This window comes from Acanthopagrus latus, chromosome 1 (genome assembly GCF_904848185.1).
Source record: "Acanthopagrus latus isolate v.2019 chromosome 1, fAcaLat1.1, whole genome shotgun sequence".
NCBI classification, from domain to species: Eukaryota; Metazoa; Chordata; class Actinopteri; order Spariformes; family Sparidae; genus Acanthopagrus; species Acanthopagrus latus.
The window spans coordinates 4556020-4582445 of NC_051039.1; the positions used below are offsets into that span (position 1 = coordinate 4556020).

General features: G+C 46.0%; 1 protein-coding gene across 4 annotated transcripts in view; it reads left to right on the top strand.

Moving 5' to 3' along the window:
* The window catches only part of mgat3b (beta-1,4-mannosyl-glycoprotein 4-beta-N-acetylglucosaminyltransferase b), a 78602-nt gene that overhangs the window by 3219 nt on the left and 48957 nt on the right, over positions 1-26426 (top strand). The window contains exon 1 of one of the 4 annotated variants that reach the window (XM_037090537.1): positions 5690-6552. The exons of 1 other annotated variant lie outside the window; for it this stretch is intronic. Coding sequence is in view for 1 of the 3 variants with exons in the window: in XM_037090346.1 (XP_036946241.1) it covers positions 11160-11194 (35 nt within the window). In the remaining 2 variants the exon portion in view is untranslated. Of the gene's footprint in view, positions 1-5689; positions 6553-11129; positions 11195-18130; positions 18152-26426 lie in introns of those variants that run through there. 2 more of the 4 variants (XM_037090346.1, XM_037090956.1) reach the window with 2 other exon arrangements.

Genomic DNA, 26426 nt, shown 5'->3' on the forward strand with positions numbered 1-26426 from the left:
ACGGTCGGTCTCAGGCGGTCGGTCTCAGACGGTCTCAGACGGTCGGTCTCAGGCGGTCGGTCTCAGACGGTCTCAGACGGTCGGTCTCAGGCGGTCGGTCTCAGGCGGTCGGTCTCAGACGGTCGGTCTCAGACGGTTGGTCTCAGACGGTCGGTCTCAGACGGTCTGTCTCAGGCGGTCGGTCTCAGGCGGTCGGTCTCAGGCGGTCTCAGACGGTCGGTCTCAGGCGGTCGGTCTCAGGCAGGCGGTCTCAGACGGTCTCAGACGGTCGGTCTCAGACGGTCGGTCTCAGGCGGTCTCAGACGGTCTCAGACGGTCGGTCTCAGGCGGTCGGTCTCAGGCGGTCTCAGGCGGTCTCAGGCGGTCGGTCTCAGACGGTCGGTCTCAGGCGGTCGGTCTCAGACGGTCGGTCTCAGGCGGTCGGTCTCAGACGGTTGGTCTCAGGCGGTCGGTCTCCAGCTCCAGATTTCTGTCTTGTCACTGTGGAATTTTATCCGAGGGAAGTTCGGTGGCAGAGGTGAAATCCATCGCCAACTGGACTGAGATGAAAGTCCTCCATAACCTTCATATCTCCAGTGTCATCTGAGAAGCTGAATATTTTACATTCTACATTTTGGAGACTGTGTGTGTGTGTGTGTGTGTGTGTGTGTCTGTGAGGAAAATGAGATGCGTGTTTAAAAATGGCAGTTTTATCTTGAACAAGACCTTCCTGCAGCGTTAGGGTTTCATGTGTGGAGACAGAAGCTGGTTCTTCTGTGCCAGATTTTTTAAATAATTAATAATAACTGCATTTTTAATTTGACCTTTTCTGGAGCTTTTTAGGTTTCAAGTCTTAAATGACTCTTGTCAGTACTTAAGACCTGGTGTTCTTGTTTTCAGGCTTCAAATCGTCTTTATCCCAAGAAAGATTGTCTTTTAAAAAGAAATCAAACCTTTCTAGTTTTCACTGTTTTAGAACCAAATGTTGTATGTGTGCAGTTTATATATATTATACTGCATCACATAGAGATTATTCAGTCAGGTGTGAGATCTTGATCTGGAGCTGAAAACATCACTTTTAAGAGACATTTTGACTTTGTTATTCCCCCTAGACGGATTATTTTATTTACCTTAAAACTTTGGGTGTGAAAGTGTTCATATAACTTCTTAACTTTTTGAAAGTTGCTTATTTATCATACATGTTACCTGCTGTGGAATTACAGTGGATGGTTTTATGTAATTGGAAGATATGTTGTCGGGTTGATGTCGAGGTTTTCTGTCTTTGTGTGATAGCTGTACCAGCACAGCAGGTTTGGGGACATAAGTGAAATATTTGAGTTTAAATGGCCTCCGTCTTTTCCCCTTGAGGCAGAATTCCTGCATTATTAGTGTAACTGCAGCTGTTTTAGCCGTGATTTTAGTGACAGGGCGAAAAATATTTTCCCTAAAGCTACGTGTCACAGATATATCTTTTTTTTAAAATCCATTATCCTTTCTTGTGGCCTGGAAGTGTCCACATTTAACACAGATTTACTTAATAACCCTGTTATATGAAACAGTCCTCTTTGAACACAGGATGTGCTGACAGGCTGGTATCAATATTTGATTTAAAAAAAAAAAAAAAAAAGCAGAAGCAGCCTAATATCTGTTTCTGCGAGCCTCCCTCCCTCCTCCCTCCAGCTGCCGGCTGCTCGGAGGGAGAGCAAATGGAGGCTGAAGATAGCAGGCTGATGTGAAGGATGTCGCTCGACTGGAGGCCCCGCACATCCAGCTGTATTTACTGTATAGCTAACAAGCTTACTGACTTGCCCGGTCGTTAAAAAAGAAAAGCGCTGATAGGCCAGCGTAAGTCTGAACTGTATCACTGCTGCCGAATAATGAGCACCTGGACTTCTTGTTCACATGAGTGAACAGCTCTCTGTGAGAGAAGAAGCAGCGACTCCACTGTAACCTGACACGAGGCCTGAAACAGATGGTCACACAAAGGGCTAAAAAAGAAACATCAACAATATGACAGTCAGACTACGGAGTTGTGTTTCCAGCAAAGTCAATAGGTGAGTCGGCCCGCGAGCATCGCCTCCTACTCCATCGAAAGACGAGTTGGTAAAGGTCACGTTTATTTATAGAGCGCTTATTCGGCGTAACCGAGCCGCATGAGAGGCACATTGCGAAACAAATGAGAGGTAGCTGTTACAGCTGTAGCATCAATACGGCACAAATTATAACAAACACACGCTGGAAAACATTTGCAAAACACAAAGTTTGTCTCCACAAGCTGACAAAAGCTGGAAGACTTCCCAGATCTGTGAATCCGCGTCTCTCCGAGGCCTCGTGAAGTGATCCAGCAGCTCGCCGACGAGGCCGGGAGCTGAAAACTCAACATATTCTTTTCAAGGCTGAGTAAACATGGTGGGTTTTTTGGTTCCTTGTTTTTTAGGGGTTTTTTTATTGGTTCTTGGTGGTTTAAAGTCAGGCTGGTGGCACGCCTCTGCGGATGGTAATGTCAGCCAGTTCACCGCTTTGATCCCGACGGAAATATCTCAAAACAACCGCTGGATGGACCGACGTGAAATTCTGGGCAGACATTCGTGCTCCCCAGAGGATGAATCCAACTGACTCTCATGATCTTGTAACATTTTTCTTGAGCACCACAAACAGTAAAAATATAACAATATTTCTACTAGATGGATTGCGATGATCTGGTTTGGTTAAGGCAGGAAACAATGATGTGTTGGCTTAACTTACCTGTGTTGGTCGCCACTTTTTATATTGTATTTTGTCGCCTTAACACGGCTGGAAATCGTCCCGAGTTCTCCTTCGAAATATTTGTATCACACTTACAAATGTTGAAACGCAGTCTTGAACTCCCAGTGCAGAGGTCAGATTATGAAGTTGAACGGTCAGTGAGGCTTTCAATATCCAGGAAATGCACGTTATTTTCCTCGTGTATTCAAATACGATGCGAGTCGTGTTCCTCTGGTTTGTTTTCATGTACGCAAACGATTCGCTCGATGGAAAGCAAAAACAAACCAGTAAAAGACACGGTGCTTCAGAACAAATGTGCGTGTGTCAGCTCCTTCCAGGTGTGTGTTACATGTGTCTGTTTTTTGTTTTTTTTTATTCTGAGCCGATAAAAAAATGTTGGAGGTAGTTTCTGACGTTTGATTTTAAAACATAAAACTGTTATAGGTTCAAATTAGGAAGTAAACGTTGGTCATTGTGCTCGGTATGAAGATAGCGTTGCTTCTCGTCAGGTAACGTCCCCGAGGGCTCAGCGGTGTGTTGAGCTGTTAGACAAGTTTATCCATAAACTATTAAACCATAAACTAGTAATAACAGAGTCTCATGTGTGAGAGGGCGTGAATGATCACAGCCGACTGGAAACGTTTTGATTGTGAGTTTATCGTCTCTGCCAAAGCTTTTCTTTTTTCTTTTTTTAACTGTGGTGATCGTTTTTAAACACCTGAGCTCTTCAACCTCTGGCGGAACATTTGACTTGATAGCAATGTCAAATTAAAAATGCAAAAAAAGTAATGGTAATCGCGGAGCACAGCTGCAGGCAGGTCTTTGACTCTTGTCGTCTCTGGATGGGAGTTAATCCCAGCTGGGTTCGGGCCCTGGACTCATGTATTCACCACTTTGCAGGATTTGGCTTCTCCCTCTAATCATCTGTAATGCAAGATGAGAGCATCACAACAATGTATTATCAGCATTACCAGTGTCAGACTGTTCCCTTTTTTTTTCATTTTCCTTAGACCATTATTACAGCGTTTGTCTTTTATTGACTACTATGTAATTGCAGTTTTGGGAAGAAGCTGCACTCGTGGCACGGAAGAGTCAGGAAAGCTTTCCAAGAACAATACGTGACGCGGCTTTAATCCAGGTTCCTAAAACCAGCCGAGGAGACTAAGAGTCCACGTGACGACACTGTAGAGTGTCACGTCTGTGAGAGTGCGCATTGTTCGGAGGTCAACCCGACCCGGGCTGACAGCAGAACCAGTACATCATAACTGCTGTCACGGGGGACATTACCGTAACTGGCCAATCAGGCGGTCGTGATGTCACGGCTTCGTGACTCATGGCGTTGTTGTTCCTGGAACATCATAATTATTATTATCATCTTTGACCATCACATCAACTTACCATAAACACATCCGTCCACATGTGGAACACGCTGTCAGGGGCGAGTTCGTATCCCATTTGGAAAATATTGTTATGCTGCTCGCTTATTATTTCACATTTCTGTTTTCATTTTTCCGTCGCGGTCTGGTCGGGTTAAGGCAAAGATAGTTGTTTTCAAATATACTCTAGTCACAAACCTGTGAGGTTACAGAGACATGTTTGATGTTTGATCAGGTGCATTGATCCACCTTGTTTGTTGAATCCTTACAAACACAAAAAAGTGCACCCTACTCTGCCTCTGATTGGCTCCCCCTGATCCGTTTACCCCCAACCCTGGACAGTCTCTCTCTCTTGTCATTCCTAAAGCAAAACCAGCCAAACTCAAAGAGGACGACCAGTCAAGGGTGAGTCTGAGCAGCGGCATCTGTAATTGCTGTTACGTAAGCTGAGTTCACGTAAGCCCACCGGTGTCTGGCCTCAGCTCGGCGCTGAACAGGCGTATGAGAGATTGATCTTACAGCAAACACAATGTCAGCATTCCCCTAAAAGCTCTTGTGATTCCTTTAAAGGAACAGTTCACCCAAAAATGTAAAAATGTACCTTACCTGCTGATTGAAAAGTCAGGTGATTTCTGGAGCGTCACTGCAAAACCAGCGTTCTCAACAGAAGATGGGGACCTCAGAAAACGGTTCAGTGGGTCGATGGTGAAGCTTGTGCACCTGCTGCAGACGGGATGTGTGTGTTAGCGCTTTTAACACTGCAGCTACAGCAAAAACTTTGATTTCAGAAGGAGTGTAAATGAATCGATCTGTGATATTCTGTCATGTGAAGACTTGGATGAGCTGCTCAGAGACAATCAGTGTTTGTTTGCGGTTGTTTTTTTGCATCTTCACCCAACTTTCCATCAATTTTGGGATGTGTAGAGATTATTAAACACCATATATTTGCATTGTTATTATTCTGGGGTGAACTTCCATTATAGCGCAGGTGCTTCTCCTCACCCCCCACACCTGACACTCTGGTCTCCAAACGCAACTCATCTCTCCATTTTCTGTTTTTAATCCATGCAACCATTTATTATTATTATTATTATTATTATTATTTGGAATCCTCAGGTATGTAATGTGCATTGCAGCCTCACGGGGGCTCTGCTGTAGCCCAGACACTTTCAGTCGTGTTTTTCAGTTTCTGCAGGGTGTAAAATGTGGTTGGATGTATATTCGGGGTTTTTTTTTTAGAGGAGATCTGGAAGTATCAGAGGGGAAGTGGCAGTATTAATAATAGCAGCCCGCTCGGGTTTGGACCTCTGCAGGGCTGCTCTCCACCAGCACCCCTCCTCCTCCTCCTCCTCCTCCTCCTCCTCGCTCATATTTGCTCTTTTCATATCTCCCTCCCCTGCACGATGCGCGCCCCCCTCGTCCTCCGCTGATAAGCAGCATAACGGGGGAGGAGCTCCGTTCTCGCGGGGGCTCCTCCTCCTCCTCCTCCTCCTCCACTGCCTCCGTTTCTCTTTCCCTTACACACACACATACACACGCTCGCCCTCCACCTCCCCCCTCCTCCTCCTCCGTCGTGCAAGCCTGTCTGATCGAGAGAGAGAGAGAGAGAGAGAGAGAGAGGGAAGATGATGAGAAAGAAGTGAAAAAGGGAAGAGAGCAGCAGAGAAGAGAGGAGGGGGATCTTATTTTTCTTGCGAGCGGAAAAGGCGTCACGCCGGGCGCAGCGCGGAGGACTGAAGAGAGAGAGAGACGCATCACGGAGTGGGAGATAGAGGCGACTGGAGGGGAGGAGGCGACAGCGGCTCGTAAACACGACAGAAAAACGGCGAATAGGACGGCAGACAGCGGCGATCACCCCCCCACAGCCGACCCCGGTGTCCCTCCTCATCTCTCCATCTCCATCTCCATCCCTTTTTTTTCCCCCTGCGCCGAAATCGGCTCATCCCTCTTTGCGCACCGCAGCGGGCTCGGTGGGGTTTTTTTTTGGTTTTTTTTCTGTCTGCACTCTCTCTCTCGTATTCTGAGAATCTCCTCCGCTCTCGCCTCTTTCGTGTTAATAAGAGGAGAGGAAGAGGAAGAAGAGGAGGGCTGGTGCCATCACCGCGAAACCGACCGACTGTTCAAGTCCTGCTCGGGACGATCATCGGGCGCGATCCGATCCTGGTGGATCAAAACCGGAGGAAGACGCGGAGGGGGTGTGGGAGGGTGGGGGGGCGGTGGGAGTAAACACTGCGAGATGACTGGAGAGTGAACCCGGCTGAAGGCACCGAGAGAGACGGGGGAGAGAGACCCCGGCCCCCCCCCTCCCCTCCCCCGGTTACCACCGACACTCCAGCATCACCGATGCGATGGCTTAGCGGCTCCTGCAGCAAAACCGGCAGACTAGACTCGGACCAGCAGGGCTCTCATCCACCATGAACCTCTGAAAGACATCCGACACAGGCACAGATGGGTAAGAAGAGATGCTCTGCTGCTCTGACGGGATGATTCTGGATGTATTCCGGGGATGCTGGGGGTTATTGTGCAGAGGAGGGCGGATGGGGGTGAGAGGGGCAGGAAGGCTTGTGACGTGAGGACCCCTCTGCCTCTGCACGTACAGTGTCAGACCTGTAATGTAGAGGAGGGGTGTGTATCAGTGTGTGTGTGATGACTTATGGTTGTATAGATGGGTGGAAATGAACAGATGGCCCCCTTTTTTCCCCCCTTTTTTTTTTGGAGATGGAGCAGTGTATAGCTGGTGTCACCTGGTGTGGTTCTGGGATGTTAAAGGCCCCTGTGAGGGTTTAAGGCAGCGGCTCAGAGGGCCAAGAGGTCACAGAGACACAGACCGACCGCCATGAGTACAACTACCACACGTGTGATGTGTTTTAAACGGATGTCTCTTGGAGGGGGGGGTACATGTCAGCTCTCAGGGGCCCCTCATGTCTTGTAATCTATCCATCACCTGCACAATACGGGACTCGAACTACAGACTTCAGCTAATGTGACTCGAGTCCCTGTTCTGATGACATGACAGGAAAAAGATAAGTGACTTGTAACTTAATTGACTTGTATTTTTTTAGTCTGGCTGCTAAAAGGTGGTGAGAAGAGGATATTTTACTGATCAAAGAGGGAATATAGTGACGAGCTTGATAAGTTATTGTACTGAAATTCAATACGTACTAATAGTAGACAACACGTCATGAACAGGCTGGATGAAGAGGCGTCCACGCTGGTTGAACTGGTGCACTACGACCTATAAACACTGATTTTCATTTTTAACCCGACCTGCTGAATCTCAGGTGCTGCCAGTGAAGATGTTTAGTCTCATCTGACAGACCAACACAGTGACGCCCTGCAGCACCTGGTGTCAGACAGGTAGTAACACTTCGCCTTTTCTCTTAATGAAGACCAGATTCTAACCTTGACTTGTCTTAACGAAGGACTCGACATTAATTGAATGAAGCCGCGGTGTTGGATGCAGCCATGTTCCACGCTTTTATTCCCCTCACACATCACCTCTCTCCCCCAAACACCTGAACCTGATGGCAGCGCTCGGCCTCGCCGCTGCTGCGTCTTCCAGCCCAGAGGAAATCCCCGCTCCGCGTCACCTCACCTCGTCTGAATCACCCCGCCTCGGGCGGTTTGTCTCCCGCATGCGGTGACAAATAACATTTTCGTCTCCCATCAAAGCACAACACCGTCGTCTGTCCAAGCCATTTCTAATTTCCCACGAGAGCGGGATGGGCTCCCTGGTTGCTGTTTAGAGGTCAGGTATTGATCCGGGGGGCCCAGATGGGTTCTGAGCAGATGCGGTCTGGAGTAAGCTGATCCCTGATAGGCTGTTAAGTGCATATTCAGTGCAAATGAACGAGGGAGTGGTGGAAGCCCGGAGGAGGTTCTAGTGGAGCGGATGAAGATTGTGACTGTTGAGAAACGCTGGAATAATCTGGCAGCGGAGTGTAAACACAAACCTCTTTCTCTTCCCCCTCGACTCGCTGCCCTTGAGCAAGGGAGTTAATCAGCCGTGATTCTATTAGCCCGGCTCGTTGGTGCAACAGTGGCAGTCTGCCGTCGTACCTGGCAGCTCCCAGGTGTGAACGTGTGAAAGTGGCGTCACCGATGAGCATGCTCAGTGCGTTCCCTCTCGATGGGTCCAGGTTTTTAACGATGCACGTCGGGTAGAGGTAATTATTTGACAGTCTGGTGTTGCTCCGAGGCAGATCAGTGCGTGTCGGCTTTGTGCACAAGACAAACCCAAGTTTTAATTTGCTCCAGCAGCTTCTTTTGATGAAACTGCAGCCTGATGTGTTTTGACTTGTTTGGACAGTAAATTGGTCCTGGATCCGTACCTGCCAGTCGGCAAAGAGAGCAGAGCAGGAAAGAATTTGAGCTCGTGGAAAGTAGGAAGTTTACACTTGAGTACGTGTGCAGCAGCATCAAGCAGAAGGTAGAGAGGGCCTGCGACAGCCATGTGCCGCCGCCGCCGCCGCCGCTGCTGCTGCTCTGCGTCTCTGTGGTTATCTCGCCGTGGCTTCAAATGGTTCGGCACAGTGAACCCGGCCAGCGGCCCAGATCCTCCACGTTTCAAAACAACAACATCAACAACGAGCGCGTCTCACGGGGTCGCTGGCCTTTTCCGCTTTGCAGTGATGCTGATGCTGAGAGACAGGGCAGTGGGCTGTGTGTGTGTGTGTGTGTGTGTGTGTGTGTGTGTGTGTGTGTGTGTGTGTAGGGGAGGTGTGGGGCTGCAGAAAGAGGAGGAGGAAGGCAAATACTAAATGTTTCTCTCTGAATTTTTGACGCCACAGTGGGTGACTGAACACTGGTGTGACACTTGAATCGGGGCGAGGCAACACGTCGATGAAACATCTTGATATGAGGCTGTTCATTATCTTAAAGTGTTGGACATTATTATATCATGATACAATGTTGTTGTAGTCTTTTCCTGGTTTTAATGGCTGCATCACAGTAAAGCGATGTCATTTCTGTGGATCTGTGTTCATGTTTTGCTCCAGTAATCATCCCCGCGGTGTTGTGGCAATACCAGAGTCGAGGTATTTGGTTTGACTGGTTTGTTGTTCAGCATTTATGAAGTTCTTTTAAGGAGATAACTAAAATATACAGTATATAGTTTATTGTGATATTATTCTGAAGGCCTTGTCGCCCCAGCCTTCACCCAGGTGTGTTTGTTGTGAATGTGTGAGTCCAAACGGGGAGACACAGGGAGTCAAATGTAAAGCTGAGGAATGGATGGATGGATGGATGGGATAGAAAGAAAACAGAGCAGAGAGACTGAGCAGGCACGAGGGGGAGGACGGACAGTGGAGGGGAGCAGGGGGGATGTTATCCAGTCGTGTGTCTGCAAGTGTGTGTGTGTGTGTGTGTGGACTCCAGAGATCCACCTGAGCCCTGCAGCTGAAGCCTCACTTCTTTTGCCAGATCTGATTAAGAACACACTCCTGTGATTTCTCCTCCTCTCTCTTTCACACTCCCCCCCCCCCCCGGGTTTCACTTCAAATCAGCCAGACTGGCGCGACATGAATCTGTATCGTAAAAAGCACAAGGGAAAAAGAAATTAATTCAGAAACAAGAGGGGATGCAGAGTGTGTTAGAAAACGGTTCAAATCACAAGAGAATTATAAACAGTGAGTGTGTATAGTAGGGTTAAACGAGTACCCTGCTGACATGAGTACAAAATGGATGTGATGTTAACTTAACCCTCTGATCAAGAACATGATCTGAATCCCACTTCTGAAGCTGTTCAGTAAATAGTTTTCCAATAAATAATAAATACAGCAACTTCTGATCAAATATGGCTGCTTAGCCCCGCCCACTTTTGGTCTGAGCCCTACTGTCTTCAGGTTCACATCCATCCAGATCCTGTAATTCAGTTGGTTGAACAGGTACAGCAGATACAGGTAATGGTGTATATACTGAGTAAGTCCCTATAAGTTTCTTCATTACATATATGATGCAGTATTTGGCTTATAAAGGACTAGTCCAGCATTTTAGTCAAACATAGCATGTCTGTGCGGTACAAATGTAACTGTTGCTATCAGCTAAACTTATTTCTGACAGATGTTTTTGCTCCAAACTATCGTTAATCTATTGGCCTTTTAAAAATCCACCACCGGTCAACCTCTCGTGAATCTGAAGCTGGAAAGAGCAGCCGAGTAGCTTTCCAAAAACACTGTAAAGACTAGAGGACTGACACTGCTAGCTTGAGTCAGTGCTGAGGTTACAAATCTCACATGCAGCGACGTGAGTGTCGACCATCGCTGTCGAACTACTCCTTTAAGAAAGTTAGCTGGATGATAACTAATCTGTCCGGCTGCATCTGCCTTCACTTTCTGCCGTCAGCAGATAACAAACTTATCTTGTGGTCCTGCGAGGGTTTTCTGTCTTTCCCCCCCAAAAAATAGAAAAAGGAAGCTTTGGTCGTCATATTTGGAATACTGAGGCTCTTTCACAACCCTGATCTTATTTTACTTTCAAATATTATATTAGTTTATTTTGGACATTTGGCAGGCTGACCTTTTGATCCGTAGACAAGTCTCTGTCAGTCTCACCCTCGAGTCACTATCGCTGTTGTCAATACCTCCAAAGGTATTAAGAATTAATGTGTCAAAAGCAACTGATAACTGTTAAAGTGGTTATTATATTACTGCATACAAGTCTTCTTATCACATGCAGGTTTACACTGTTTCCTATTTGTTTAATCAGTGGCGTACAAGCAGCTCTAACACTCTCGCTTCCTTTTCTCCTCTCACACAGCAATTTCATTATGTCATTCCCTCTTTTCACTGCCTGCGACTTAAGTTGCAAGGCCAAAACAAATGGCTCCGCTGGCGCACAAAGAGGCCCGCCGGTTAACGTTGCCAGAGGTGATCCGGGCACGCAGAGATCAGCGGCTCCCCCCCCATTCCACTGCATCCTGTTTTGAAGGCTTTCCCAGTAAAAGACTGTTTTTTTCATCGTAAGAAATCAGATGTTAGATGTGAGTCACCCAAATGTCAGACTTTCTTGTGATTGCAGCATGCCGATTTTGAAAACTCAAAGGCTTGCAGTCAGATCAAGATGTTTAACTTTGCAGACTTTTACGCGGTTGACTGGTGAGTTTGATTTAAAAATCCATCTCGAGGTCGTTCCAAGTCAAACATATTGCATTTTGTAGGAAGTGAGAGGTTTAAGTCTGCAGGAAATGACCCACAAAGCGGGCTTGTTGTTGTCGTTGTTAGCAGGTGGATGCAGATGTCTGATATCACGCAGTGTGTGAACGCCAGTGAAGGACAGCAGAGAGCCGCGAGGACAGTTTTTGCATCGAAACAAATTGAGCAGAGTTGACGCAAATGAACTTGATGCAGAATGTAAATGAATCTCTGTTAAATGCCAAAGATGTGTTGTGCACAGTCTTTACTTCACTTGGATGGTTGAGCTGCACGGTGCACATTCAAAAAGCATCCTGGCCCGTTTTACAATGACCTGTTTAATGGTGAGATGACAGATAACGAGCCCCGGCCCGTCTGGTTCACTAGATGCACTGCTAACCAAGCTAACTAGCCAGCAGTGGCTACAGTTAGCGATTACTCTGCAAATGTGGTTTTACGAAGCTGGCCAAGTCTTACACATGTGTTCGTATGAGCAGTGACACCACGACTAGTCTGGAAGATGTCCAGCGTGCAACGAGCGTGATACGGAAACTTGAATCCTTCAGTGCAGTGAGTTTGGACTTTGCAGCGAAATATGAAACTTCTCAACCCAGCAGTGAAACTACAGACAGAAACTTGACAGAAATGAATTTTCCCCACACGATTAAAAACTGGTGCAGGGGAGAGGTTGTTGTTGTGACTGTGGGGGGATTCCTGCTGTAAATTGTACGACTCTGTAAACTAGAAACTGAAACTAGTCTGCTCTCAGGGTGCGCATTGTCTTGTTTCCTGGAGCACGCCCCCCTGAATTTAAAAGTTCATGGCCTCAAGCAGCGGCTGCAGATGAACACAAGTGGATCTGATTCAGTTTTTAAGCCGCCGTGGTCGAGCGGACCGGAGCCACGGCAGAATAATCTTTGAAAGAAATGCAACGTATAGATGACTCATCTGTGGTTACTGTAACTCGATCTCACCTGTTTATCCACAATGAAACCTGCTGGGTGGAGAAATTAGAGCAAAGGGTTGAGTGAAGCTGAATAGTGCGGGAGCCCATATTTGTCCCAGAAGCTAGTGTTACTTCCTGCCCGGGGAGGTCTTCAGCATTAAGGTGGGCTTTATTCCTCTGGAAGTCTGCGGGACAAAGGGATGTTTTCAGCGCCGGGACACAGTGGGGTTTTTTTGTTGTTTTTTCCTGGTGAGCGCTAAAGTAATTAGAAGACACAGCTCAGTGGAGTGTGAAGGAAGAGGACAAAGAAACATGTAGCAACACGAGTTTTGACTGTTGCCCTTCCATTGACCGGGCTCGTACAGTAGAACCGGCCCCTGTGTGCCTCAGTACCACCGGGTGTGTGATCTCCGCGGGTTCAGACGGGGTCGTCTCGGTCTCCGGGATGGACAAACAGCGCTGCGCTATCCCAAACCAACGGGGTTACGTAGAGGCGAGCGCAGCCGGCTGCCGCTGCTGAGGGGAATTAAGCTGTGTTCCGCCTCTGATCTGGCATCTGCGCACACACACACACACTCACACACACACACACACACACACACACACACTCACACACACTCACACACACACCGGTGTAGGCTTCGGGCTGTGCTCACACTATTCCTGAATAGAGGAATCAGACACATGACATACATCTCTTTCCCCACTTTTGACATCTCTTTCTGCTCACATCTACACACCGACTCAGGCAATCCAGGAAAGTTTGCAATACATCTCTCTGTCCGCCTGCACACCTCATATACAAGGGTCAGGGTTTGTGTACTCATTATTTTGCAACAAGAGGGGTTTTTTATATCGAGTCTCTTCGGAAAGAAGCTTCTTTGCTGCCCGGCAGTGGATGCTTCTGTATCTCTTGGCAGCGGGGTGAACAGGCTGTGGCCGGGGAGCATGTTGATTTTTCGGATCCTTTGGGCTCCGTTCAGATACTTCCAGTGTTATCACTCATGTTTGGTAGATGGTTATCAAGGTTGCAGAAACTTCCTGGCCTTGCACAAACTACGCCAATTCCTGCTGTTTCAATCAGGATACTTTCCACCACTAACCTGGTTATCAAGAACCCAGTATGGGAAAGCTGCCTTCTTAAGTTCCCTGAGAAATTAAAGCTGTGTGTGACGACCCCAATGCATTTTTTTAGTGACGTCGACTCCCAGGAACCTTAAACTGTCACTCTACCTCAGCTGTGCTAAAAAGAAACAATCAGTTTGCCCTTCAGCATGGAATTTAATGCAGAGATAACACAACAGGTGTCAAAAGACTGACATGACGCTCATGAATAGTCGTTTGTAAGGATCGGCATCAGTGATCGATTCCTAAGTAACCCACTACCACATATTATTGAATTTTCCCAGTGAGACAATACCTGAATTCAATCCTCTTTGTACTCAGTTCTAAAAAAAAAATAAAAAGACTATTTGTCTGTTTTTCTCTTGCAGCCGACAAGCACTCATTGAATTAATGTGACATGTGACAACCGCAGCAGCTTTAACCCAAACAGCCTCAGGTGTGGTCAAACACACTGCTTTGTATTTGACGGCCGTCCAGTGAGAACGAAGTGGAGGATAAATCAGTCGGTAGCAGAACTCTGCTGGTATCGGTATTCTAACTTTTCTAAATGATGCCCAGACCGACCGAGTGGTTTGGCAGCAGCGCTTGTTAACACGAGCTCAGATTCTGCTGCAGGAAACATCAGCCATTAGTTCCACTTTAGGGCGACAACATGACGGCGGGCTGAGCTTATGAAAGGGATTTCGATGCGAGATGACACCGTGAGCATCTGCAGCTGTGAGAGCAGGGGGAGGTGTGTTGATATTTATAGGCGTCCTCTATTATTGTAATAAGTTACGATGAATCGATGTCCAGATAAACAATACGTAGATATCTTCCTCCTGATAATATTTTAAGTGACTGAGAGAGACAAAGTTTTTACATTTATAAGCTGTTGTTGAAGTTTTTCTTGAACGTTATCATTACGGCTTGACAGAATCCACGTACCACCTTTTTCAAATCAGAAATGGAGACAGATTTCCCTTTTTTTGTTTCAAAGCGTTCAGAAGCATCCTACACATGTCGCGGCACTATTTCCAACCCTGAGAATGAACATCCACGCTCCGTATTTAAATCTTATATCTTATAAGCCTTAATTTGCATGTGTCAGTCATCATGATAATATTTTAACTTATGTTAAGCTCCGGAGGATTTGGCGTGGTCGTGCGGTTTCTGATTGTGTTGACTTGTCGCCGTCGTGTCGCGGCTCGGCCTATTAAGGAATTCTGCGACGTCTTCCTGAATGTTTTGTATTTTTTTTTCCTCTGTCTGTCAAATTTCTCAGCCTCTGAATCACGGTGTTGTCCCGGGGCTGCTTTACAATCCATACAGCACATGACAACCTGCATTGTTGCACCCAAATTATCATAATAACGAGGCTTTCATTATTAAGAAAACGATTTACTCGTTGGATTTGTCTTCTCAGGAGTTGCTCGCTGAAGACTGGGTCGACCGTTGTCACACTTTTGGCTTTTTTGCGACGGCGTTTGGCATTCTGTGTCTTAACCGTGACCTTGCCCGAGTGCCGTCCTGTAAAGCAAAAGTCATGGAGAGCTTGTAAAATAATCCTACAGGTGCCGAACGGATCTCGTAATATTTGCTGGCCAGCATAAAAATGATGGACTTTGGTCAACACAGCAGCAGCAGCAGCAAAGCCAGCAGCCGTATACTGTGCGGTTCTGGCCCGGTTGTCGTCTAAACATAAAGACTTTGCAGTGCAGTTAGTCCCACTCAGTCACCCCCCTCTGCATAATCTCTCACACACACATCCATAAACACGCCTGGCCTCTCGGGCAGGGTCTTGAGGGGGCGGCAGTTGTGATGATGAAGTATGGATTTCTGCTCTGGCAGGTCAAACTGAGTGTGGCTGGGCTTTTTTTTTTTTTTGGTGGGGGTGGATGAAGAGCTCTCCACACACCGCTGCTGTTTGACCGAGCGTTGAAGGACCAGCGTAGCAGAGCTTTTCCTTCCCTTTTACCCTCCCCCTCTTCCTCCTCCTCCCCACTCCTGCTGTTTGGAGGGTGCTCCCCCTTTTCTAAATATGGCAGTTTCTCCCTCCATGACCCCGGCCCCCCTTCCTTCCCCACCCTTCTGCCATCCACTCTCACACACCACCGCTGTGTCGTCCTCCTGTCAGACAGCCAAGGCCGAGTTTACCACCGGGGCCAAAATAGAAGTTGTCTGTCCTTGAGGATGTCTCTCTCTCTCTTCCTCTGCAGGCCGTGAATCCTCTCTCGCCCTCTCTCTTTTTTTTTTCCTCCCCCCAACTCCCTTTTTGGTCACCTCAGTGTCACCTTACGGTCATGTCCCGCCAGCGAGTCCTCGGGAGACCCCACCTAGCTATGAAGAGAAAATGGTCCTGACCTGTACCCGACCCAGCATGTGTGTTTATTGAGCCTACAGTGCTGGAGCGTACCACTGCCACACAATTTACGGGGGGGGGGGGAAGCCAATTCAAAATGAAGCACAAGTCATGCACGGGTCAGAGATGAAAATGCAGATATGTCTGTGCGAGGTACCAGATGGTTTGCGTTTGTGTAATGCAGGTCGTTCGGTACAGTTCTGCTGATTTGCATCTGCTATCCGTTCATCTCGGTCGCAAAATGGGCTGAATGTGAATTGCTGAACTTCGTGATGGCGATGTTTAGAAAGCGCTTTAAAACGAATCAATGCTCTGACATCATGCATGTACCACTGGAACGACTGGACTGGAGTTCTTTCCAGCGGGTCTTTCAGCAACAGCCATCAAGGACAAATGTGCATGAGCTCACATATTTTCTTTATCTGCACCTGCACTCCTACGAAGCAAAGAGAAACTGCTGGAAGCTAACAAAGCTAGCCGCATGCTTGGTTCACAGTGCAGAGTCACAGAAAATAAAGACAGAGAAGCATTTTCACCCCCTTTTTTTCCCCTCCGAGTCGCGGCTTGTGCTCCTCTAGTGCTTCTACGTGCAATTTGACTTCCGTTCGGTTGGAACCCACTTCCTATAATATGTTACGATGCATTCAAGTGTTTAAAGCCAGACAAATCTGTCATTTTACAGAGGGGCACGTTATATTCCGTCGACCGTTTGCTGTAAACCTCCAGGAAAAAAACCCATCAGATGATGTCAGACGTCAGAGAACGAGGAAGGAAACATTATCTCGTCAATGAATCGTGTCCGTGTTAGATTTACATCAATAATGAAGATTGCTATACAATGTTCCCCTTCACGGCGACATCACACTGCGTCTGTTGTTGTTATCTCATCACTGATTTAGACACACACTGTGGTTGAAGACTAGTGCGACTGTATGTTATCTACTGTGTGATTTAAACCTTTGGACACAGACAAAAATCCTTCTTCACACATTTTTAAATTGCATTCAACTGTCTCAGCTTTCACTAAGATGTCCTCTGACCTGCGGATGCGTTCTGGATGTAACACTCTGGGTAACAATCTCTGTCTTCATGCTGCAAATCTGACACCTCAAGTTGGTTCAATCAGACTCTGAGTTATTGCTGAGTGCCGTTCAAGCCGGATCTGATGACGCTTTTGTGTGAATTTACAGTCTGAAGTAGAGAAGAAGAGGAAGTGGGAGAGAGGTCAGCGAACAGTGAGAGTGTTATCTTCCTTTGTGGGATGTTTTAACATGTGCAACTGTCATCAGTTCGAAGTTTTACTGCCTCCCGCGAGCCTGCAGCGTATCCTTAAATGACTCCAGCTTAAAAATAGCCGACGATGCAAATGAAGACGCGCCGTTGTTCGTTTGTCAAATCCAGCTAGGTGCGAAAAACAACGCACATTTTCTAGGAAAGCACTAGCATATTGGTGTGAGCGCGGGGACAGAGAGGAGGGGGTGGGAAGGCCTGCGAGAGAGATCATCATCGTCGTTTCATCAGCGTCGGGTTGCTCATGTCAAACACTCGAGTATGTGCTGAAGAAACAAGGGCGAGCGGGGGAGAGGAGAAGAATCTGGAAAGATCAGTGAGGACCAAGGTTAAAGCCGCAGACGGAAGACTGAAGAAGAAGGTCGGGGGCGTACTTATGATTCATTTTAACAAGAAAAGCAGCTCAGCCCTCAGCAAAAATGACAGCGATGCAGTCATCACATTATTTTTTTTCTTTTCGGCCGTCGAGAGGTACCGACGTCAACGAGGACCCTGTCAGTTGTAGTGCGAGGGAGGTGAGATGCGAACAAAGGTGGGCGAGGGAGAGAGAGAACGAGGGAGGCCCGCCGACTGTTCGTCTGCGGCGGATGGTCGGATGGAGAGAAGCGGGGGGTGGGAGGAAAGACATTTTCATCAGGATTATCCTGCAGCAGAGAATCTCATCTGGGAAAGTGGCCCAGTGCCTAGCAAACACACACACACACACACACACACACACACACACACACACACACACACACAAACACTGCCTCAGGAGGCTGCAAAAACTCTGCTGCTTCACCTCCGTTTGCCCAGGAAAGCCCCTCGCTTTTCTGTTTTAGGCTTCGTGCTACACTGTGCAAAATGACTCAACTGCTCTGGATCTTTATATATAATTCTGTGAATTTGTGCATGTGTGTATGTGTGTGTGTGTGGTCCATCCATCTGTTCTCCTTGTTGAATCTCGCTGGAGTTCCTCCCACTTGATTACACTGTTTATTCTGCGTGCGTTCCCCAAAAACCCCGTGCCCACCCCCGGCGGCAGGCAGCAGCCGGGAAGGAAAAAGCCTGGATAGCGGCGAGGTGCTTTGTATTCCGGGCGTGGAGACATCAGGGCAGATGCAGAAATAAACTCTGCGACGGGTCAGGACTAACACAACGCACATGGACAAAGGCAGAATTATGTGGGTGCCAGAGCGATTACTCTGCTTCTCGGATAATTGATCAGACAACAAATCTGGTAATTGATTCTTTGTTTGGCAAAAATGCCAAACATTGGCCGGTACCAGCTCTGCAAATGTGAGGATTTGCTGCCTCTGTTGGTTTTATATTAACGTGAATCAAACACTTGCAGGGTCTGCGCTGTCGGTCGGATAGAACCAGCTTTTTTCAAGATGTCCCCTTTGGCTCTGGACAGCGTGATATCTGACAGTTGCTCAGCATTTTCGGAGACGTTTTTTGTCTCCATTTGACAGTGTACAGAAATATGCCAACAGGAAGTATCAGGAGAGTGGCAGTGTGTCGATACCATGGTAGACTCCTAATGAGCCTTAAAATATGTCGCTTTGGATCCACATGGCTTCATATTTTAGTTTTGCCATGAAGGTATGTAGATGTGCTCTTCATCAGCCAAACGCATGTGAATAACTCCCCGCGCTCCGCCATCCTTCAAACCTGTCACCGAAAACAATAGCAGGAAGAAACTGATGCTGTATTTATATCGACTGTGGTCTCATCAGGTCGACTTGATCCCACATGCAGCTGTAAACGATCTCCATCATTACCAGGGTTCAGTGAGGAGATCGGTGGAGATCTACAGCTCGTGATCTGACACAAGAGCTGCAACCAGGGTGTGTTATTATTGCTTTTTAAATAATAATAACAGTGCGACTAAAATAAATTACTTATTTCCTCCATTTTTATTTCAGCTCGTCCCTCAGGAGGCTGAACTTAATAATTAAAGGCTGCCGACGGTTTTTTGTCCGTGCTGTAAACCTGCATTCTGTCCAGTGACCAGCTCACTGGTCCAACTGTATGTAAGCTTATGAGAAAATGACCCCACATCTCACTGGATTTATGAGCTGTGTCAAATGTTTCCTAATGAGTTTATGGTCCTATTTAGATTGGAATAAACAAAGTAGGTTGTGCTTCAGGAAATTGTGATATCTTGTGATCAACAGGATCCAATCAGGATATTGTCCCCAGCTCCGTCCTCTCATCCGGACACATCTGGCTCTGAACAAAACAAGATGGCCAAATCCGTGGCTTTAAAGCGGTAGATCACAAATCAGTGGGTGATGTAAATCCAACGGTTCATGGCTTCAGTAACTGCAAGAAGTCAGGGGCCAGTTTGAAGTAGCATTAGCTGCTAATGCTAGACTTATTTGCATTCCTAGCGGCTTCTACCTGTCATTGCCTCCATCTCTGGTCACTGTGATTCTGCCTTTTTATATTAACAGTTTTCATCATCACGTTGATTCGCAATACCAGTAGCGTAAGCCGAGTTAAGCTGAACCCTGGTGTTGTTGGGATTCACACTCTTTCCCGCACATTAAAGCTCTTATTTCGATAGTCGGTTAATCTTGAATACTTACATCGGCCGACGTACACGCAGCCCGCAGTGAAGATTAAAACTGAGGCTTTGGTTGTCTTATGTATGAGTCGTCAGAGGGCGACGCTCTGCACGGGACGAGTCAGCTGACACTGAACTGAAATCTAAAGAATCTGTGTCGTGTTGTTATGTCGGTCGGGTTTCGGCGCCACATTCAGCTGCCTCCGCCTCCAAATGCTGTGTCTGTGTGGACGGACGATGTTAACGCGCTGGGACGGGTTCGAGTGTCGCGTCCCTTCAGCTGCATGAGATCAGGATGGAAGCGGAGGACTCAGGCATCATTACAACATGCTCTGTTTGAGATTTTTAATTTGCGGTATCAGTGATGTGATTAACAGTTTTTTATCTTCATCGGCACCGACTGGTTTCCACCACACGGTCCATAATTACAGCTGAACCTGCAGAGAGTGTGAAACCCAGCGGACGATGAAAGATTCTGATGCTTTTTTTTTTTAGGACTTTAGAACTCCTGTTGAAATGAATCACATCTGAAAGGTTTTAGAATTTGATTTAGTGCATGATTCATGAAGATTTTTTTTTTTTTTGCCCAAAACCATAAATTGATTTTTTTTTTATGACATCTTACTGCCTGTCTTATTTCACATCATCACCTGAGCTCGCAGAAGTGCGATCGCAGTGATCACCTGAGGCTTTGGATTTGATTTAGTCTGCAAGCCAAGAATGGAGGAGCTGCAGTGTGTGTGTGTGTGTGTGTGTGTGTGTGTGTGTGTGTGTGTGTGTGTGTGTGAGAGAGATATAGAAAGGCAGGCAGGGGGGAACTGAATACATGCTGATGCATTTTAATAAGATTGGTTGGAAGTGATGAGGGAATATTCATCACATCACACTTGCCCGGTCTCCTCGTGGCATCATCTTGTTCCCAACATATCATCTTCTGTGTGATGCGTGATGTGTGATGTGTGCGTTACGCTGCTGTCATGTGCCTTTTGTTAAATAAATAACAGAGATCCTGGTTTAGAGCAGCTGGGGGGGGGCAGGCTGCTGGTTTAACACACCCTCTCATAAGATCAGAGGTTGAGTCGACTCCGCTGTTGATAAGATTAGATTCACTACAGGGAGGCGATTTCCAGTCGAGCAGCAAAAGCGACGCCGCTGGCTGCCCGTGACTTTTGATCAGTGCTCAAACGGGCACGTCTGCATCTCTGGAGTGACGCATAAAAAGACTCGCTGTGTCAACATGGAGATTAAAATATTCTCAAATGTGGGTCAGCGTCACCTCAAGTGTTGTTGTTGTTGTTGTTTGCTGGCTTGATTACAAACTGGCTGAACTAATAATCGAAGTTGCAACACGGCCAAGTGATGTGGAGCTGTGGCTTTTTAGGTGAAATGTGTCGACATGTTGGTATAAATGAAGCACTGCAGTGCTGCACATTATTTTATAGATGTAAGGAAACATGGTTGTCTGACTGAAACTCAGCAAATATCACATTATCACAATATTGATATTTTTTCAGCAACAATTAAATGCAACGTCATTCCATCGTCACCAAAACTGTCACTCATATCGCAATCACAATACATCAAAATAATCTACTAGTGTATTTATTTATTTATTTACTACAAGCTGCTATATTTCATGGTCTACTCATTGGAATATAATCATGGCCTTGTGCAAAAGATAATTGTTTTGAGCATCTCAAACCAACCGTTCAACTGTTAAATGTGAAATTTGATTTGGTGCATCGATTAAACTTGACCATGTGGGATCGTTCTCACAAGATGCTTGAGTTTGTTTTTGGAGCTGCAGCTTCACACCTGCGAGACATAAATCCATTCATCGCTTCCTAACATCTTATATTTCTCCCAAACTTCCTTCTTTTCTCAAACTGTCTCTGCGACTCAATGTGGTAATAATGAAACCTGCTGCTCTGTCAAGTTCACGGATGCTTCATTCATGTACTTTAAAGAGCACGTGTATGTATTTAATCCATACGCGAACATGTTTTATGATGTCGTGACTCATGGGGTGTTTGAGTTTGTACACTGAGAAAAATAGATGTTATATATTTAGAAAATCCGATAATGGAAAAGCACATTATTGACGTCTTAATTAAGAATTCAATTTGTGTTTCACTTCCTTGTCAACTAACTGTTGATTTGTTCCGTGTCCTGGTAGCTGAAACATATATTAAAAAAGTTCTAACAGAAGTGAGCAGGTACGTTTAGAGAAGAAAAGATTGTTCGTAGTGTTTTCTGCTTCCTGTTTCCACCGGCACATGCTCGCCCACGGTGTTTAAATGGTCATGTGATATGTCTGTATTTCAGTGGTGTGAGTGCAGATGGAGATTAGGTCTTTTTTTTCTGATCTATAGTTTTTATTTAAAATAAAAATGCATCAGTGTGGACGCAGCCTTACGTTCCTCTAACTTGTTTTTCTTAAACACAGAGAGAGGAGAGACTTACATAAGTCAGATCTAATAAAATGTGCAGAACCACAGTTGTGTTCTTTGGCGTGACGCTTGTTGACTGAAGTTAGCGAATAATCTCACCGAGCACATGTTCGACATTTTTTTTTAATAAGCAGAAAGCCGGGAACACATTGCGTAACCTCGGGCCCCCCGATGTTATCAGATCCCAAACAAATCCAAAGGAATATGAACCAATTTGGTCCTGATCCGGTTGTCGGTTAACCTGTGGTGGTCGGTCGGTCGGTAACATGTGAGTCAGTCAATAAAAATCGTATTAATGGAGCAAGCGCACCTTCCTGCCCACCTTGCCTCGCAGTCAGACACTGACCTCTGAAGGTTTCTGCCTGACGCTTCACTCCGCTGGCGCTTCATTGTTGTGTAAAGGTTGTGTAAGCAGACACCTGTCCCACCGGCACCGTATCTCTGTCGTAGGTACCTGGAGCGACACAATGCGGAGCTGAATAGGTGCGATGGAAGCGCAGCGAGTGTCGGGGGGGAAGGAGGACCGATTGTTTGGAAAGGTCGTGTGAAAGATCAGCTGTGTTTGGGACTTTGTGTCTGTTTGGAGCATATAGGTCAGGCACATGAGCCTGCTCACATTTTCAAAAGGTGTGTGAGATACGAGGTCAGTGTTACACACCTTTGTGTACATTGTCAGTAACATAAGAATGTGTACGGATCACTTTGCGGATGCTTTAACAAAGACGTTGCTGCGGGCGACTGCAGCCTCCAGACAAAGTGCAGATTACGTCACGTAGCACATCGTTTGTCCCTTTCTATTTGTTCTCTTTTCGCTCTTCATGATAGAAATCTGAGACTAACTGGCCCGTCAGGTGAACACTGGTTTCACTGTCAACAGTATTATAATCTTTCAGGTGAGGCTTTATTGGATGGCTGTGTTTTATTCTCTGATAATGTCCTGAAGAAGGTTCCCTGAAGTGATGTTGATTCTCCACGTACAATAAACTGATCAGTCTGTTTGCCTATTGATTTCCTATTTTGTGCACCTAATTTAAGGCATTTAACTGGAACTGTACCAATTGCCATCACACTGTTGTTTTGAGGAAATGTCTCAGATTTCATCAGGACATTATTGTTATGATTACAGACCCGTACAACAAAGCTTTGGCATTATATTTAAATGTTTTATTGTACTAGTGTATTCATATTGAGGATGCATTCATGTGTAAGAAGGGTTTTTAATGATGTAGCCCATCGAAGTGGCACTGATTCCACATATAGATGCAAATATGTTGGCTGACCATTTGATAAAAAAGGATGGAAGAAGATTGTAAAGCATAGAATAGGTGTCTTTAGCTTTGCTCGCAGCTCTGTGAGGCTGTACCTGCATTTACCTACATGCTGATATCATCCCGGGAACCTGCTGACCATGACGATGCTGGCTGGTATAATGTTTGCCATCCTGGTTTGGAGATTAAGCACGCTAACATTTGCTTAAACTAAAGTTCAGCTGAGGCTGATTGGAATGTCAATAATTTTGCTGTAATCTGATCATGAACTATATATCAACATACTGGACGTGTTGCAAAATGTTAATATGTGCAAAAAAGTGCCGATAACGTCGTCTGAAAGAGACTGTAATGATTAAGTAATACTTCCCCTTTTAAAAACCTTAAAATAGCAGTAAACAGGAACATAAAAGGGGAAACAATCAAGTGAAACGTTTATGAACGGTCTTCAAGTAAGAACCAACTACTTTTCTATTGGCGCATTGTATTCAAGTTACAACCCTGATTATGATTGCACCTGAACGCACCACTGCAGCAGACCACACTTTGATCTGCATCTCTCTCACACACACACACACACACACACACACACACACACACACACGGTTGCAAAAGGCACAAATAAACACAATAACACCAGAGGAAGTCTTGGTGGGTGGGAATCTTTTTGAGCAGGCCACCAAAATAAAGTCGGTGTGTGAGAAACGCTGCCGACTCTGACGAACGACTCTGCTGCTGCTCTCCTCTCCTCACAGCTCAATCTCCAGACAGATCCGTCCACTCTTCTGCGCTGTAACCTGTTACAAACTCTCAGGCTTATCAGTCAGGTGTCGGGCTGCGTATTGACTCGAGCCTTTTTCCTCACGCAGGTCTTCTTCAGGAGGAGACGACACGTCATATTACACTCACAGATACTAATGTAGCCGTACATCATGTCGGCACAGGAGATTACAGCTATAAAAGCTGCAGCCGGACATGTTTTCATATCTATATTGTGTATTTAATATATGAAAATGGATATTTATCCATCGCCAGTGAGCTTTAAGAGGCATTAGATTGCCCCGTGTGAGTTTTTTTTACATGCGACGTGATGTATAGCCCTCCTAAAGAAAAAAAAAAAATAGTGTCGCACTGCGCTGACATTACATGATGAAGGTCCCGAGTCGTTATGATTCACCGGCTGACACGGCAGCCTGTCGCCATGATGGCATTACATCAACGTAATGACAATTCAAAGACGGCTTTATTGCAGATTATGTGACTGTAACCGTGCACGTGTGTGTGTGTGTCAGACTCACACACACACACACACACATACATACATGTTCGGACCCCATCAGGAGCTGTGATACAGCACTATTCTAGAGACAGGAGGCGGCTCCGGGGTTGAATGGGCCTCATTGTGTTCCAACAGCACTATCTTGGAGACAGAGTGGCGAGCCAGTGAACACACACACACACACATACAATATTCTGTACCCAGGCCTATGCTTGACCCCACAATGCTCCCTCTCATGTTCTGTTCCCCTCTCTCTCCCTCTTGCTCTCCGTCGTACTCACACATAATGAGAAGCACTGTACTGGAATCAACGGCCGTCTTGTTCTCCAATAAGCGCTGCATATTAACACTGTTTGTCCACATTAGCTTCCTCTCATCTCTCCCCGGCACCACATCTACATCTGACGCTCTCAAACACGTGAGAGCGTCCGGTCGCCGTGTCTGTTGTAAATGCAGCTGTACGGGAAATGTAAATGTTTCTGCTGCGAGTTCTCTTATTTTAGCTCTCGCCATTTACAGAGCTGATTCCACATCGCGCGGGAGGAGAACGCGCTCCGATTTTTTATTTATTTTTTTTTCGTCGACCAGCTGTGAGCGATGCAGCTGTCAGGACGGCACTCAGACAGCGTTAACCGTCTCTCATTGCCGTTGGTTTTCTTGACCTTTTTTCTGGCCCATTACCCGATTCTGAGGCTTAAACGTTCTCATGACCGCGGAGGAAAATCACACTGGCAATTAGAGAACGTTCTCTACGAGCAAGAGCACTGATTTATTTTTCTCTACCCCCTTTTTTTTTTTTATGTGCTATAGTTCAGCTTTAGGCCCCACAAGCTGTAAAATTACTCGTTATCATAAGATCAAGAAGACTGTAAAGACAAAAACATCCTGCGAGAGGAGCTCAATAATTTTTAGGTTTGTGTTTTATTGTCTAGAACATCATCATCTCAGAAATATCCTGAAATATTGTGACATTATTGTAGGGCCACATCACCATTCTAATTCTTGAGTGACACCTATTTAACACATTTTTTACCTTTGATTTGACTCTAGACTTGTTTTAAAACTAATGACACTCCTATCAGCTGTTCTTACTTCGAGGTGCAGCATGTAATAAACCAGCCACCTCCTGATTTCATACTCAAAACAGATCAGGTGCAACAAATCACCAGAGTAACTACTAACTGCTGCTAACTGTAGCAGCTGTTAGCAAGTTAGCTCGGTTAGCAGTGCTGTTTACAGTCCACACTGGGAACTCGGAGTGGTTTTATGAGAAAAGAGAGGCCACATACTTTACGTACTGCACCTTTAAAGCTTTGATCGTAACCCCTCTTAGTCTATATTTATATTCAGCGCTTTAAGCAAATCTTAACATGCTACAACACTAAGCTAAGATGCTTAACATGCTAAACATCGTGCCGTCTAAACGTCCATATGTTGTTTGTCGTCATTGTCAGCACATTAGCGTGCATTTGTTAGCTCATTAGCTCAAAGCATCTCTTTGCCTAAGTACACAGCCTCACTAGCATAACTGTAGATGCTTTACGATCTGATTATAGAGCAGCGCGTCTCGCTGTTCAGCTTCATCTTATCTGATTCAAACAGCTCTGTGTGTGTTTGCATGTCTGCGTGATTATCCCGCCGTTGAGGGCAATATTTCCCATGATGCTTGTTATGTAGAATGGAGTGTTTGCTGTGCATTCTTTAATGGCTTCATGTATAACAAATTGATGACTTTTATTGTCCAATTACATTCTGTCATATTTGCACATGTGGAAATATGATGTCGAAGGTTCTACCCAGACAGCTTTGGTTGTTGTGTATTGTAAACATGCTGGTCAGGTTAGCCGAGCTTGTTAACAGACTGCAGCAACTTCTATGTTTTTATTAAAATCTCTGTTTTGGGAGCATCGTGCTTTTTATTGACCACGTACGAACGATGACTTCTC